General features: G+C 44.3%; 2 protein-coding genes across 10 annotated transcripts in view; both read right to left on the bottom strand.

Moving 5' to 3' along the window:
- The window catches only part of LOC108034875 (titin), a 36,480-nt gene extending 35,847 nt beyond the window's left edge, over positions 1-633 (bottom strand). Inside the window, exon 1 of one of the 2 annotated variants that reach the window (XM_017110072.3) lies at positions 538-633. The gene's annotated coding sequence lies outside the window, so the exon portion shown is untranslated. Of the gene's footprint in view, positions 1-515 lie in introns of both variants that reach the window. The other variant, XM_017110073.3, reaches the window with a different exon arrangement.
- A 1,509-nt stretch (positions 634-2,142) lies between these two features.
- Positions 2,143-13,208, bottom strand: LOC108035369 (SEC14 domain and spectrin repeat-containing protein 1-B). Of its 8 annotated transcripts, none has more exons than XM_044094939.2 (10): positions 13,106-13,208; positions 10,877-11,133; positions 9,843-10,038; positions 9,305-9,418; positions 9,073-9,247; positions 7,048-7,803; positions 6,351-6,715; positions 5,435-5,943; positions 3,355-3,655; positions 2,143-3,281 (listed from the first exon to the last, which is right to left on the bottom strand). In XM_044094939.2, the coding sequence occupies exons 2-10, from the start codon at positions 11,041-11,043 to the stop codon at positions 2,679-2,681; spliced, it is 3,186 nt and encodes a 1,061-aa protein (XP_043950874.1). In that variant the 5' UTR covers positions 11,044-11,133; positions 13,106-13,208; the 3' UTR covers positions 2,143-2,678. The 8 variants fall into 8 exon arrangements, with proteins under 8 accessions (XP_043950874.1, XP_050742094.1, XP_043950873.1 ...); XM_050886137.1 differs by having other exon boundaries at positions 10,877-11,136; XM_044094938.2 differs by having other exon boundaries at positions 10,877-11,176.
- Between the last annotated feature and the right edge of the window lie 3,635 nt (positions 13,209-16,843).

A 16,843-nucleotide genomic window follows, 5' to 3' on the forward strand; every position in this document is an offset into this window, starting at 1 on the left:
ACTTTGCGCTGGCTAAAAATAAAACAGCGCACAACAACATTGGGAAGAGCAGGTTCCCTTTTATAAAAGTTTACAGTAGCACAATTGAGGAAATGCTGGCCATCCACATGTTGTTGTCCAAAAAAAAAATTAGAAACGAGAAAGAAAATTCGTTGATTGAAATTTTCTGGGGCGTGGACCGTTATAGTACGCTGAAAAGGCAAGGAAAAGTGCACATGACTCAGAAGAAAAACGCCTTTCAATGCATCAAATCGCCGAATATTTTTGAAAAATATTTCTTGCCCGCATTTTGTGTCGATTTCTATTTGCTAAGCATTTTGTTTTGTATTTGAGGGTCGTCACAGAACCGAACATTTGACAACAACAATAAATTTAGCACAGAAAAACTAGCGCCAAGCGTTTTTGAATGTCAAAAATGTTCTGGCTAAATTATGGCTGATTATTTTCGTTTTTTTCGCTTTTTGAAGTGCCAAATTTATTGTTTTCCTCCTCGTTTTTTGCCCAACTTAATTTACATAGATATGTTTTTATTCGCACATTATTCGAGCGCAGGAGAAGCGGAAAACTAAAACGCGCGCGCCGCCTTGCAAACAGCGGAACAACCGAACGCCGCGAACTTCGAACAAGACTGACCAAAGATCCGAAGACTGAAGACCGGAGACCGAAGACTGAGCAGATTCTACGGGCAGCGGCAGATGGGAAAGAGCAGAGTGAATTTTACCCGATTCGCTCAGTTGGTATAGGAAAATTCCCTCTTTTGTTGATCTCTTGACTCTCGTTAAGCTCGGTTTTCAAAAAGCCGGCTTCAATTTTGAGAAGAGATTGTTGGAGAGAGAGGGGAATATGCGGCAGAAAGAGAGGCAAGACGAGGGGCTTCACGGGGGACGACATAAATAAACAAGTGCTCTTGGCATTCGCGGCGTCGTTAATTCATGATTTCAATTTTTAATGCCCTGCGCCCGGCTTTTCAGCAATTACAATACCAACGAAAGGTATGGGGAGATTTTGGGAGAAAGAGAAACGAAGAGCTTGTACCCTGTACACTCCATTATTATAGGTTCGATGAAGAAGGCAAGAGAAAGTTTAAAGAATAAGAAAACCACAAAAGTTCAAGTACAGTGAGGTAAATCAAAAAGGTTATTTAATTCATCAGATAAAAAGTGGTATACCTCTTTCTTCAGAAAGTTAAAATGGAGTTCCTTGAGATAAATATATATTATCCAACTATATAGTTATTATAAATTTTGTTTTTTATCTTCTTAAAACAAGTATACCTTGATCCCATACACCCCATTTAAGAAAGGGTATCCCAAGCCGCAACATATTCAAGTGCAGCCTTGGTACTTTAATAACAGAGTGAAGACAGGAAGAGCAGAATAACAACACCAGAACGGCTGAGGAAAGCAGACGTATCGTGTCTTAATAGGGGGCCAACTGACCGCCCGCATTTGCAACCCCTCACCACACTCTATACCTCAATTTACGAAGTGTTTTTCGCCCAAAATGCGTGTCTTGAAGCTTGACTTTGGCTCCGGACTGCGACTTCGTGCAATATCCATCGCATGCAATCAATGCCCCCAGTTGCAAGTTATATTTTTCGCTATCATCGCTCGAACTTATCAAATTATTCTTCCAGCGCCATCACGTCACGGAATCTGGTCGAACGGCATGAAAAGAATCTCGTAGATATTTGGCCCGCCTTTCTGGATGATCAGCTTGCTAAGTATGAGTTCTTTTCACTCACTCGCCACACTCTGAACATTTTATTTATATGTTTTTAATTGAGATTAATGAGCCACTTGAGTGAGGAGCTCACGGAATGAAAGCCACCCCTCTTAACCCCATTTCCCCGCTTCGCCCGCTGACAGTTCACATTTCAGATAATTGAAATCACTTGAGGACCACTTGTTAAATGTTTAGGGAAAGGGCCACCCACGCAGGCAGATTCCAAAAAAATATGAAGGGTGGAATAAGTCCAAAAGAGCACTCAGAGTTAAGTACGGATGATGGCAATGACTTTTCCCGATTCCCGCCTAAAGTTATGCAATGTTTTTCAGGGATTTGAAAATTTAATTTTAAATTTCCCTCTACTTACTTGTTAACTTAATATTAGAAAATTATCTGAAAAGTTATTGACAAAAGTGTATATGATTAGCTTTATTTTTGGGGTAAAACATTTCCAATATTAATTGCACTATAGTTTGTGACTGTGTGGGGAGAAATAGTTATAAATAAATATTAAACATACAATTAATGGCAAAAAATTTCGACTGGCTGTGACTGAATGAAATGTATTATTATAAATAATTTATAGATATTCTGGAATTCTCTAATTTTGCAGGGCTTAAACTAAATTTGAACTAAGAAAATAATTACTAGTTATAAAGCTGGGATAAATAAAACAGAACAAGTTTGAACCAAGAAATATTTCAATCAATTTTATGCAAGCAATTTAGTAACTAAAAAAATCATGCTAAATAAGATAGCAAACAAAACAAAACGGATGAAAAACTTTTAGCTCATGGGCTAAAATAGGTTTTGAGGAAAACATCAAAAATAATATGCCAACTAATTAATGGCAAGAATGTCGAGCATCGGCGGAGAAGCAAATGGCGCGGGTTAATTGGGCGGGAAAGCATTGGGCTCATCTTTCTGGTGGCACAGGTGGGCCACATCTCCTAGAGAAATCCCTTGATCGTCTGCTTCGTTATGTTCTCGTAGTATTTACTGCGTCGCCAGGACGTCGGCGGTTTGGATTCGTTGGGGTTAGTTGAAGGCGGAGCGGTATTATCAGCGGATCGGTAGCTCACCTCCGGCGTGTGGGCATTGGACATCCTGGGGGCCGTTTCCGTGGTGATTCCCGTGGCCAAGCTGAAGCCCTCCACCTCACTGTCCGATTCGATGGCCTGGGGCAGGGGGAGTGGCAGGAGCAGGTGCTGCTGCTCCTCGTCCGGCGTGGGCGTCACACTCTGACTGTGCAGCTCGGCCACGCCCACCACACTGTCCTGATCCTCACTCTTCATCCTCTGTTGATGGGCGGAGAAGTAACTCAGCTCGGAGCTATCGAAGGACATGTTCACCGGGGAGTGCGGCAGCTCGGGTATCTCGAAGGTGCTCAAGGTGGAGTCATCCGCCTCGTCGAAGGAGTTCTTAGCCGAGCCTATGTAGGAGCTAGTGCGTCCCGAGGCCGTTTGGAAGGAGGATGAGTGCGAGTTGGGCGTGAAGTTGCCCTCGGAGGCGGTGGCGAAGGACTCGTCCTCGGTGGAGCGGGAGTGCCAGTCCTAGGGGAATGACAAAAAGCAATATCCGTTCAAGGATGATGGTTCTTTATCAGCATGCCTTATCTAAGCTTACCTCGATGCTCCCCAGCTTCTTGATGCCGTGGGGTGCGGTGCCGTTGGTGATCCCACTGCTGGCTGCTCCCTCCTGCTGCTGGACATCCCGGATGACTGCGTCCAGGGACTCGGCGACCTCGGCAATGGCTCCCAGCTTGTGGGAGATGGCGGCGCAGGCCAGTTCGTTGCTTCCCGTGGGCACCACCTGCACAGTGGCTGGCGCGGACTCTGCGGGCACCTCGCTGCCAGCACTGCTGTTTCTTCCGCTGTCATGGGGTGGACTGGGGCTGCTGTCCAGAGGCAGTTCGTCGGCCACCACACTGAAATCACCAGAAAGACGCGGGTTATCGGGGGCTCCGGAATCCACAGAGGCAGTGCGTGAGTGCGAGGGCGTTTCATTATCGGTATATTCGCTCTGCGGATACGTCTCACTATCGTTGCGAATGAGGGCCTTGATCTTGTCCAGGCTTTTGAGAGGTGGCCCAGAGTCCACCTCATCCTCCTCCTCTTCTTCGGTTTCCTCCAGAATGATATCCCTTTCTATGGAGGCCTTGGCTATTTTGGTCTTGACACTCGAAGTGCTGGCCGTCTCATCATCGTCGTCGTCCTCGTAATCCTCATCTTCACCCTGGGTATCCTCACTACTCACTTCCGGCAGTTTACTGGCCTCGTTTATGGCCTCCAAAAGTCGGCTGAGATCGCTTGAGGAATCACTTAGGACTTCATGGGGACTTCCCGCCAAATCCTCCTCTTCGCTTGCCAAGGGAGCAGTGGTATTAGCCTCAGTTTGCTCTCCATTTGGGGATTTATTTTCACTTTCCTCCACCGGAGGCTCTAGCTCGTTGGGCGGTTCGTCCACCACAATGCTGGGCACTTCCGGCCTGGGTGCTACCTCCTGCTCCACTTCCTCGTCTCCCTTTGATTTGGCAAACAAATTACGAAATCTGGCAAACATTTTGAGCTTTTTCAAGTAAGTTGTCTAGCCGGCGCCTCCCTTTTTCTGTCTTTCGGGGAACTGGGGAACAATTAGTTTGACGTAAGACGCTATAACACGCTTTTGGCTAGTGGCCAGTTGAAGGGAGCTGTGGCTCTCCGATAATTGTGGATTCAATTATTCACTGTGCCGGGATTAGCAAATGCTCGAGAGTGGTAACCATGAGGACACTTCTATATATAACACCTTCCTATCACAATGCTCCCCACTTTGACCCACTTGTCACGCACGTTCTCCAGGAAATTCACTCTTTATCTCGCACACACTAAATATATATTCTTTCCGAGTGTTCCATTAATTTCACAAACTGACAGTTGTCTTGAAATCTCGCGCTCCGAACCGAGAAACCAATTCGACTGAGGACCGAACGACGACCGCACTGGACCACGCACTGAAATAGACTACTTGGATTTGGACGCCGGCTCTTGGGCGGAAAGATCTTCTATATGGCATAGTTCTTTTATTTTAATTCAATATTTTTTTGGCTCTTTTTCGGCTGTTGGGCGGTGGATCTTTTCGAGTGCGTCGCGGCCGCTTGACATTTGTTTCATTCTGTCAAAAATTATTTTTGGTTGTCTGCGGTTACTTGGGAAGAATTGAGCGGTTTGATGGGTCTTAAAATGACTTTATGTTTTTATATAATTCCTTATAATTTGAATCATAATGTTCAATTTTATTGTGACATTTAATAGGTGTTAAACACGTCATTTATCATAAGGTACGGTAAGAAAATTAAATAAATCCCAAAAGAATATTTTCTTTTTATACATAAGGATTCTCATCCCACATTTTTAAAGCGTATTGGCAAGTTGCCTTTCTTTTTCCATTTTCAATTCCCATTTATCATTTCTTTTAGTTTTATTTCTAGCAACTTGTTAGTTCTTTGCTCTTTCGTTGTTGTTTTTCCTTAGTTAATTTGCCGCGAGTTCGAGTGAGTTGAGTGAAAATCTTTCTCATGCTTAAGTTGATATGCAAAACGTTTTGCTGTTTTTCCCGTCTGAGTTCTATGCGTTGAGCATAATGAAGTAGCCGCCGACATAAGGTTGAAGTCCAGGCACTCACGCTACTGCAGGTGTATCATAGATTACAATTCACTTGAACTCACCTCTTGCCCGTCAGGGCATCCAGGACGAAGGGCTCCTTGAGCCGCTTCTTCAGCAGTCTTCCCAACCTGACCATTCTGCCCACCTCGACCAGGAGCTGCTCCCTGGCCACCAGATGACGCTGCAAGCGAGGGGGCATTTCTCCCAGTGGAGAGAGCTCCGCTTCGATTTCTCCCTCAGCATCGCTACTTATGCCACTGCTGCTGCGGTTGTGCTGCTGTCGTTGTTGCTGCTGCAGTTGGGCGGAGAGCTCCTGGGTCAAGAGCGGACGCAGTTCCCTCAGCTGGCGATAGTAGGCCTCCACAGAGCGATGGAATACGGCCGAGACCCGCAGTCTGGTCATCTGCTCCTGGGCCACGGACTGCAGGCTGTGCCACGTGTGCTCCAGCTCATCACTGATCAAGCTCTGGCCGGGATTGGATTGCGACCCAGACCCCGACGGATCCAGCTTGCAGCAGAGGCGCAGTGTCTGGGAAGCCTCCAGCAACTGGCAGCCGTAGTGGTAGATGCTCTATGTAAGGGAGGTGCAAAGAAATTGGTTTAAAATGTGTCAATAAGTAAGGGAATTTTAAATAATTATAAGGATTAAATATATACCAATCTACCTGAGTCACTTTCTAAGATCATTAAATCCTATGAGAATATGTTTCTTTTTAAGAACAACATCAAATGCAATTGTATTTTCAATACTTTTATAGAATCATTTTATGTTGATGGGCTGGAACACTAGTTGGGCAACCTTGTATCAACGCAAAGAGGCCTTGATTTTCCGCCAGAAAGTTCGCCTCGAACTGGGCAATTTATCGGTCACTCTGCCGTTAGCCAAACTGGCTCTCCCTTTCTCTGTCTGCCACGCGGATGCACTGCCTCCATCTCATTTCCCCCCGAAATAAACCCAGCAAAGAGGGGAAAACTCACCCGGCCGGTTTCCTCGAACCCCTGCAGCTCGTCCTTCTGCAGCTGGATCTCGTGGATGTTGCAGCCGACATGGGAGTGGCACCGCAGCAAGACGGCGTACAGCTCCTGCAGCCAGTCCCGCGCCCTCCGCGCGTCCTCCTCGTAGGCGTGGATGTGGGTCACCTGCTCCAAGGTGAGCCGCTGCAGCGCCAACCGATGGCCGCACACCTGACGCCGCCGCCTGCTCTCGTCGATCTGCCGCCGCAGCTGGGCGATCTCGGGGCTGTAGTCCAGCTGGAGGTCGCGACCCAGAGCGTCTTTCACCGGCATCGCCAGCATGTCGCTCAGCTTCTCACCTTCACGCACAAGATCGCGCTCGACGTGGCCTGGTGATGTTAGATATGTTGGATAAGTATGGCTTAGAGATCGGTTGTATTTACTAATGTAAGATTTTAACATATAATCAGTAAGAAAAAGTTTATAGTTAGATATTTTCGGTTCGATTAGAGAAAGTTCTTTTAATTTGTTTATATTTAACATCACTGAAGTTTGAAAGCGTGACAATTGTGTAAAGTATTTGTTATGAGTTTTCCGCTCAAAATATTTTCTGTCATGCCTATGATAATTATCATACCAATTTTAACATATTTTTGTCAGGGTTCGATGGCCATTTTGAGTGAGCAAAACAGATATTGAACATGATAATTTCCAAACTCACCCATCGTTTCCTGGTTGTTCTTTAGCTGCATGAGCAGCTGCTCCGCCTCGGGCCAGTCGAGCGATCGGCTGTCCACCTCCAGCACATGGTTACCCGTGGTCAGGAGCTCCTCGAATTGGTCGAGGAGTCGGTGGAACCTCAGGGCGGTCATGAGGACATTCCTTCGGCGCTCCAACCTCTTGGCAAAGGAGCGACACACAAACTGCATGAAATCCCGTTGCGAGAGGAGATCCTGGCACAGAACCAAGTCCTTGGGAGACGCCTGCCTGTCCCCGGCGAATCTCTCGATCTTGTAGAGCAGCTCGGCGTAGCAACCGTAGGTGTCCCGGCACTCCAACTCGAGCTGATCGTGGGCGGAGCGCAGGGCCTCACAGCCCCGGACATCCCCTGCAATGCTCCTTTGGCGGCTAAGGAGCTGCTCCGCCTCCTGCAGGATCCAGTTGGTGACGAAGGACACGCCCTCCTCCAGAGTGCTCAGCTCTCGTGCCTCCCGCAGGGATCGCAGCAACTCCAGCCAGGCCGTCCGAATGGCCGTCTGTTTCTTCTCGATCTCGTTCAATCGCAGCTCGATGCGGGCCCGTTCACACACGAGATCGGGGGGCAGCAGGGGCTTCTGCTGCTGCGCGGGAACAGCAGTGGCGGAGTGGGCAGTAGTTGGCGGGGGGCTCGCGGCGGACTCCGAGGCAGGTGCGACCGCTTGTGGCGGCGGTGAATGCGTCTCGTAGACCTCGTTGAAGCGGGCCAAGATCGCGTTACCTGCACAATGGCCAGCATGCAATAGAGTCGAAGAGAAAAGGGAAAGGGGTTGAGAAATGTGCACTGCGAAAAATGTGTTGGTGAAAAATATTCAATATACCCAAAACACGGCTCCCAAAGAAATACTAAATTCGTTCGGCAATTTACAAATGTTCTGCTCCTAGAAAATTTGGTACAAAATTCTTTATAAAAATAAATAATAAAAAACCTCATAAATTATTGAAAAATAATAAATAAATTCTTATTATCAGTGATTCCTTTATTTCAGTTTTGTTGTATTCACTCTCATACACATACAATCTTTCCCCTACATGTGTACTACTCATTTTAGCTGACTTAAGAAAATCGAATATTGATATTATAAAGAGGGTTTATTCTAGCATTATTTAGAATATGCTTGATCTTCTGCTAATTTTTAAACTCCTGCTTTTTTTTTGCTCTGTATTTAGGGTTTTCGTTGCTGGGGAATGGGATCTAAGGCCATTCACACATCCACAAAAGTGAAACCTCATTCCCGGAGACGCTTTAAATCCGAGACTGGCTCTGTGGACTGTGGCATGTGCCACCATTTCGTTGCGCATCACAGACTTTTGTGGCTTTAAGTGAAAGGTCACGTTTGTCGTTGTTTGCAAACCCACGCACTCGAAAGAGAATTCGGCCGAATTTGAAGTCGTTGTTCAGAAATTGAAGTGTGAACACTGGTAAACACGGCTGGCTCAGGGCTCAATGATCTCAAACCGCAAACGGTTCTCGAAAATAACTTAATGAAGCCAGAAAAGTATTTGATTCTTACTGCTCAAAAACTGGTTTTCATAAACATTTTAAACTTTTTTTTAAAAGAAAACCCGTTATTATAATATGTTTTATGCAAATCCTTTAACTTTCCTTAACCAATCAATCAGTCTTTATAACTTTGCGAGCAATTGTCAATCATAAACAATGCCCATTTCCATTGAAAACGGAATTTCTGTCAAAAATAACCTTCCGTAGGCCGCATTTTCAATGTTATTCGGTGCCGTTAAAGTCAACCCACAACAAAAACGGCGCGCGAAAAACGAGTTTGCCAAACGTGGCGCATTTCTAATTGAAAAACACAAAATTCAATGATTTACTTGTCACATGTGTGTCTTTCGCCCCGTCCCTGTCCGTCTCTCTGAACAACTCGTTTGCTTCGAGGGCACAACGAATTATGTTAATTGCTTGGGGGGCAGCAAACGAGAAAAAGCCACACTCTAAAAACGAAAGACTCGAGCCACGAACGCGACTCACCCATGTCGATGGCGGCTTCTATGTCGCCCTGGACACCGGCGTGCAGCTGGGCGCACTTCTTCAGCTCCACATCCGCTTCCGCCGGCCGCAGGGACCTGTGCTCCCGCAGCAGAGCCAACAGTTTCTCCATCGAAGCCAGAGTCTGCACATGCAATCTGGTGAACTCGTCGATGGACTGCGAATATGTGGGCATTAGCTGCCGTTCGAACGGGACAGAAACTGGGGCACTTACCTTGCGCTGCTGCAGCCACAGATCGTAGTTGAACTGCAAGGTGCCGCCCAGCTCCTCGGGCAGGTTCTGCGGCTCTATGAACTTGAACAGCCTCGCCTTGGACAGCACCAGGGGCTAAGTTACACAGAGAAAAAGTTTCGAGTGAAATTTTGATTCTTATTTTAAGAACATTTTTTACTTAACTAAATTTTAGGAAAGCATTTAATTTGTTTAAATTGAGAAACATTTGGTAAATGTATAAATTTTCATACGCGTTTTGAGAACATTTTTAACTTGACAAAATTTTAAGAATGAATTACATTTATTTCCAGTAAATTGAGAACTTTTTGAACTTATAAAATGGCGCTTATTTTTATATTCATTTCATTTTTGAACTCATATAAAAACGTCAGTAGCGTATTTCTCTATCTTTATCCCGAAATGTATAAAATTGTCTAGTTCCACAATTATTTTTAATTTTTTTGAGCTCTCTGGCAGAATATCAATTCCTTTTTCCAGTGTATTATTTACTTTGTCCAAATCTAGGTCATTCGCTTACCTCTCCCTTGACCTGGGACTTGGTGCACGGCTCCACATGCTTCTCCCAGAAGCCCTCCGCCCTGACTAGATACAGATCCACATTGATGTCGCCCCCGAAGAGGGAGTATATCTGGCGCACCTGCTGCCGCGAGATCCGCGAACTGCTCTCCTGGGCATTGACCACCACACTCACTCCATTCTGCAGAACCGAAGCGCTGGAAGAGATTAATGCCAAGATGGTTAATCGGTTGGGTTTCGAGGGAAAAGCGCTTTTAAACGCTTCATTAGCTTGCCAGTTAGGATTTGGCTTTAATTAGCCACTCTTTAGTTTCTTGACGGGGGCAACACTCATGTGACCCATTGCCAGTTGATTGATCACAATCGATAAATCCATAATTCATGCGGCCTTTTCTCCGTCTTTAAATGTGTGTTTGATGGCTACCTCGTAAAATTAAACAATTTGCCTGTTGTGCCAATAAAGAAACGAAACTCAAGTGGGGAAATAACAAAAGAAGGGCGTTTCCGTAGAGCCCATAGGCTGTTGTTCGACCTCTGCGAGGTGTATATCATTTTCATAAATTAGTTTTATAGTGTTTTTTTCATTCGGAACATTGGGTCATATTTACTTTTACATACAGGTGTAAAATGACCAACTTTCCTCTACTTATTTTTTTAGAATATAAAGTTTTGGATTGCTATAATTTCGTAAGACATATTTTCTAATAATAATATTTGCATATTAACACTTTTTCTGCTTCAACCGCATGTTTAAACATTTAATTTGCCTGAGAACTCTGACACTTCGCATATAAATAACTAGCTTTGGTGAGGCCTACTCCGCACCCAAGACCCCCATTTCGAGACCCGGTTCCCCAGATCCCTCCCCTCAGCCGAAAGCCGTGTCTAATGAAAAGTGATGCATTAACAGACGGCATAAAGAAAAAACCTTCATCATCTGCGGGCCATTTGCATATTTCGGCCATATGCTAATGAGTCGTCGGCCTTTCTGTTTCTAATGCCCCTGCCTAAGACCACTTAATTCCCGATTCTCACCTGAGCGACCGCTTCAGATAGTCCAGAGTCACCTGCAGATAGCGGCGGTTCCACAGCTGCAGATCGTTGAACGCGTTGACAACGAAGATGATGCGCTTCTGGCGATCGAATCCGCCGGATAGGTAGGCACTCCGCGTCTGCAGGGCGTTCAGCACGTCCTCCTCCATCTGTAGGGGGACTGTGCTGATGGGATCACGATGATGGGGCGGCTTTTCTAAATGCTAATTGAAGCCTTTGTCGCCGCGCACATTATATTTCTGCTGAGACAACGCGGGATTAGGATTTTCTTTTGGCTTGCAGCTTTGGAAAAGCTTGAAAATTAATACAAGTCACAGTTATGCGAGTTGTTTTCGTCGCTGCTGCTGCTGTTTTTCTTGCCGCTGCACAATGCTGCACATTTCCAAATGCCGAGAGACTTTGTTGGGGAACACGTTTGACAAGTTGCAGCATGAAACCTCGGTTGCCTTTACTTTACTTCACTCCAGTACACCGAAAGAAACTTCCCATTTTTCAATGGCAGTTACCCTTCTTAAAAGTTTAATTAGCACTAGTTATATTGTGCCCCATCTACATATTATAAAGTACCATCCTAAATTCCCTTTGAGCCCTTATTAAAATGTACCATTATATAGCTCATATAAACTCAACTTCATATATATTACTCTGAAGCTAAGCAAGTTAATAAATCTCTGAATAGTTTTTCGACATGTTAATATTTGATCATATAAACATTGTTTTTCCCAGTGCCCAGCCAGTCTCTCCACATGATTTTCACTATTTTCATGTTAGTTTAGGAGTTTTTTGTTGGTTGTTTTTCTTTATTTTTTTTCTGTTTGGGGTCTCTATCTATGGGGCCTAATGGAAAAATTCCATTTTTGCGCACGAGTATTTTGACACAAATTGAAGTTTTAGCTCTTTTCCATGCCGGGCAGCCAGCAGCAGCAGTTTGAACTTAATTTGTCGGTTGATAAGGGGCGCGGCGAGCTCAAACACTATGTACCACATAGAGGGGCAACAAGAGCCAAGTAATTCTTTCACTTGCGAGCAAGAAGTACGTGCAAGAAATCCTGTTTGCTGGCAGTCTATCTTACAGTTATGCGTAAGTGGTCGATGCCTCCTTTCCTGGCCCCCACTCCTCTGGCAATCTTGCTCCGTTTTTCCCATACTCTTTAAGGGGGTATTCAGGTATCTTATAGATACGGTTTGGCATCGTGATAAGAAAGAGTATGTTCTTCATTTTGAGGAAATCACTGATTTTAGCGATGGCCATCTGCTATTTAAATGACCCTTAATCTTCTTTTTACAAAATTATATTATCCCTTATAAAAGTTGGTATGTCCTCAAGTATAATCTATTACCATATTCAAACATTAGGGCTAATAAGCTAGCTATTTTCTCTCATAGTTTTCATGAATGATAAGATATACTTTATAAGAAGTATACCCATCAGAGTATTCCAATACCTGCTGTACAGCGCTAACTTCCTTTCGCGTTTTTTATGTTCTATGCTGGCAAAGCAATTTGCACTACTTGGCTTGATGGAGCAACCTGTTCTTTTGGCCGCTTTTGGGAGGCAGTAATAATTGTCATGGCCTAGCGGTTGCTCCCTCCCGACCACCCCTTCCGCATTGAATTTCAATTAATGGCAGAGGACGGGTAAGGAACAACTTCGCGATGGGGCATTCGGATTTCTGGTTTCAAATGTCAGTACGAATATTACGTGCAAAATATGAACGGAGTTATGTCTATATTTTTATATCCCACTGAGCTCAGCGAAAAAACTCACGAAAAGGGTAGCTGAAAATTTAGAGCCCCACGGGGGCTCGTAATGCCTCGAATCGTTGGAATCGAGCACACCTTTCGGCCTAAAAAAGTCACTGCCAAAATAGACAACAACAGCCGTTCGAGCTGCTGTTTTGTTTTCTTTCAATTTCGTTAAACTTTCTTGAGAACTTTTTCCGTGTTTTTTTGTGTGTTATTTTCAACTGGGCCTGGGCCTTTATTTTGTTTTATGATACGACGATAAGATCTATACCAACGACGACGTCGGGCTGTTAAATTAATTGAAAAGTTCAGCAGCAGCAGCAACAAAAGTCATTAGCATTTCTCCACACAAAATTTGTTTTAACAGCTGACAAATGTTTTCGGTTCTTTCGAAATGGGTTTTCAGTTCATTTTACGTGTTGTTAAAGGTTGGCTAATTTGACTGGGCTTGATACGCGGACATACTTTTGGCTATTTCGAAATGAAATCAGTTCTTATCGCCTTTTTCGACACCGAAATGATATGATACCGAATGTCGTTCATCCGCCCCGTCCGCCCGCGTGGAATTCTCGCGCTCGACTGAAAGATCTCCAAAGCTAACGATCCTAACCGTGATCTTTCACACCGGGTTTTGGGTTCGAGTTGCGGTTCGAAATGCGTTCGAGTTGCCGCTGCTTGCGTGTCAGCTGTTTTTTGCTGCATTTCAATTGATTGCGCTTTGTAGTATTTTTTATTCAGTTTCAGGCCCTTTTTTTGTGGGGCGCCTCAAAAACCGGTTGGGCGCCTTTTTCCGACGAGTGCAAAATTAAAACAAAACATGCGTTTTGTCTGCCGATGGAGATATCGGAGATTCTGTGGGAGCACTCTTTTATTTTCTTTATTTCCACCTCTTTCATTGGCTTTTTATGGGTATGATGAACCGGACAAGAAAGTTTTAAGTGTGGGAATTTATTCAAATGGAAACTCACTAAAAGATTTAATTAAACTACGAGCTCGAGCGGTTGGGAATGTATAAGTAATTTTTATATTATTTGTTGTGGTCTAAAGGTTGAATTCAATAAATCATATTTAATTATTTTATTCTATTTTTTCCAGGGCATAACCCATTCGATTCACTTATTTTCCCTTCTACGCACTGGTTTTGTTGTTTTATTCATGTATCGCTTGACGTGGGAACTTTTAATTGTGCGTGCCCGAGATTTCAGACAGTACCAGGAATTGTTGGCCACTTCGCAATCTTCCACCGTGCAAAGGCATAGTACTTGAAAATGCAAAAGGATATTTGGTATGCTTCTCCGACAGCACAAATATCAAAGATTTATTTTTTCGGGCTAAATGAAACAAAAACGGAGAGCGGGCAGTCCAGAACCATTTTAGGCTTCACTTGGTTATGAAAGGGGACAAAAACAAATATCTCCACCCGGAAAAGGGTCACTCCCTCGGAAAAATGGGTCTGGAGAAGGGGCTCTGTGGGTTACGACCCTTATAAACATGTCAATCACAAGTAAATTGTTGCAGATTTAATGGTCGTCCAAGGAATGTGGGGCTGGCAATGGGAATCTCCGCCCGACAGCCGGAATCACTGAAATGCAAACGGATTTTCACTGCTGCGTCAGCAGTGTCGAAGAACGCCGAGGGGTAGAGTAAACCCTGGAAAGTATGGCTTTTAAATATACTAACATTAAAATATATTTGTATCTTCTTAAAAAATATACCCATTCCTATTTATTAACTGACATTAGATATTTTCAATAATATTTAAAAGAGTGAATTGTATGTAATTACTTTAATCAGGCGACATTTGATTTGTTGTAATATAATTTTAAATGGTAAGGTTGTTCAGCCGACAGTTCACTGTACCAAGTATTTGGAGCCCGGAGTCCTGTCATAGATTTCGCTTTCCATTTCACTGGCTGCCATGAGTTTATAGGCAATCTTCGGAGGCCTAGGCGCGATGGTTTTGTTTAATGAAACTTAAAGTGCGTGCCAGTGCGCTCGGGCACGTATCCTTGAGCCCCTCGAGGGCTCCTTGAGGGCTGCGCAGGGCGGAACTGGAAGCTGATGAAGTCAGGGCTGCACTCAATTGCAATGGCCGGCCGCAAAATGGCGTCGAAAGCACTTCCGCTCGGGCTAAAAACAAAAAGTCATGCAACGGAGCATCATCGGACGTGGAAAGTTGTTTTCCTTTTTCCCTTTTTTTTTTTTTTTGCTAATATTACTGGAGCAGTGCGAGAAAGGGGGGATCCCCTCAGCCCCCGGGCAGCTTTAACGGCTATTAGAAAATTGCGAAAATTGCGCACACGTTTTCGCAGGGAAAAGCGAGTGGCGTTGCATGCGGCAGGGCAATCGAGTGCAGTTTGTGGCCTCAGATTTATTGCACCGAGCTGGGAATATTCGAGATGGCCGGCTCGCATTTTAAACAGTTTTCGTTAAGTTTGGTTTATTAAGCTGGGCCTCTGCCGATGCCGCTGCCGCTTGCCTCTGCATAATTCATGCGCTTTAGGGCTTCCCTTTTTCCACCAATTCATTTCAATCAGGCCAAGAGAATCGTGTGGCTCGTTTTAAATCATTTAATGCGGTAGTTTCGGCCGTTTTATGGGCCCGACTAAAGGAGTGCCAGGTGATGTTTATTGGACGTATGCATGCCGCATCGAAAGCGCTCCAGAATCGCTCTAGAGTGTGCCCCGGAAAATTTACGGACTTACCCTTGAACTTTTTCTCATTTGTGGTAGAGGTTTATGGCAACCAAAACTAATACTGTATAAGTTGGAAAGTCCACATAAATCATAAGATATTTTAATTTTCCCAACGCTTTTATTCATCACAGTCGTTAGTAAATATTTCTGTGTGGCATTTTATGTAAAACGTAAGTGAGTTTTAAATTCCCCTGAACATAATTCTTTGAACTTTTTCCGATTAGAACCGAGTTGATTTAAGGATCGCTCAAGTTTCTTGACTAAATACCCATAAATCTTTATTCCGCGGAAGTGTTCATCTAGTGAAAATGATGATGTGCCTTCACTTTCACTAAGTGCCCGTCCCGCGAATTCATCAGCTTTCCCGGCCATTAGCCAGGGAAACCCAAAACCAAGGAGATACATGCGTTCTCTGAGCGATTTCCTTAACCTCTTTAAGGCTGCTTAACCCAAAATCACACCAAGCGAAATTGTTGTCGAAATCAGAGGCGGAAGGCGTTCAAGTTTCCCAGCCATTCAAAGGCAATTTAAGTGCACACGAGCCGAGAATCGCCGCCCAACCCAGTTTAATTTGCAAATCTAGGCATATGCCGGCAAGGCTTTATGGTTTCCACCTTCAAAATGCCAAAAAATGAATGGAGGGAAGCCCTGGGGCGTCTCTGATTACAACCGAATAATGCCACGTGTATTTGGTAGCTACACACATATAAGAGTGTGTACAGGGGTTTAGCTCTCTAAAATGGCAAAATCGATAGTGGAAAAATGGAATTTTCTTGCCTTTCCACTCCAACGTTAATTTATTGAATTAACCAGCCGAGCCAAGTGGCGAGAAGAGGAAGCTCCCGCCATAAATATTAATGTTGGCCAATCAAAAGGAATGACAAGAAAATTATGCGATACAAATCTTTAAAATTCAGCAATTCCTGGAATAACAACAAAGTGTGTTTAAACTAATAAGAGCCACTCCCACTTCCACACCCACACTTCAATCGTATTTTCCTGCTTTTCGCCCAAAGGTAGGCAACGGAAATCTGCCACGCTTGCGGGAAAATACATTTTCAATGAAGCAGTCTTCTTTTGCGAGGACAGAAAACTTGCTCTGGAATTTAAGTTATTTAATTTGCATTCATTTGGTTAGCTGATTACTCTCTAAATTTCGGTTTTGGAACTACTCGCATTCCCCACATTCGTTGTGAGGAAAATACGAGCTTCCCTTCAAGGCTGCTTAACTTTTTGCGCTCTAGCGGATCGAAATCTATGCCATCGACTGCGCTAATTGTTCTAATGCGCTCAAGCTGTAAGCTGCTTAAAATCCATTAAATTGCACGTACAGCAGGAAATTCTCGCACAAGGACCTGAAGGACAGGGAAGCAATTCAACCATCGGCATCGGACTACCTGCTGAGGCATTGACATCACTAAGGCAATAATCTATAATTACATGTCGGATTTTGAAGTTACTAGGGTGAGAAAGCGTTTCCCGTAGCAGATAAAGTACTACAAAAGCT

This window comes from Drosophila biarmipes, chromosome 3L (genome assembly GCF_025231255.1).
Source record: "Drosophila biarmipes strain raj3 chromosome 3L, RU_DBia_V1.1, whole genome shotgun sequence".
In the NCBI taxonomy this organism is placed as follows: Eukaryota; Metazoa; Arthropoda; class Insecta; order Diptera; family Drosophilidae; genus Drosophila; species Drosophila biarmipes.

Coding starts and splice junctions, on each gene's coding strand:
- LOC108035369 (XM_050886139.1), bottom strand. CDS start 11,043: ATGGAGGAGGACGTGCTGAACGCCCTGCAGACGCGGAGTGCCTACCTA. Junction 10,039..10,876: donor TATCTGAAGCGGTCGCTCAG/GTGAGAATCGGG, acceptor AATCTCTTCCAG/CGCTTCGGTTCTGCAGAATG. Junction 7,804..9,072: donor AGAAGCCGCCATCGACATGG/GTGAGTCGCGTT, acceptor GCCATTGTGCAG/GTAACGCGATCTTGGCCCGC.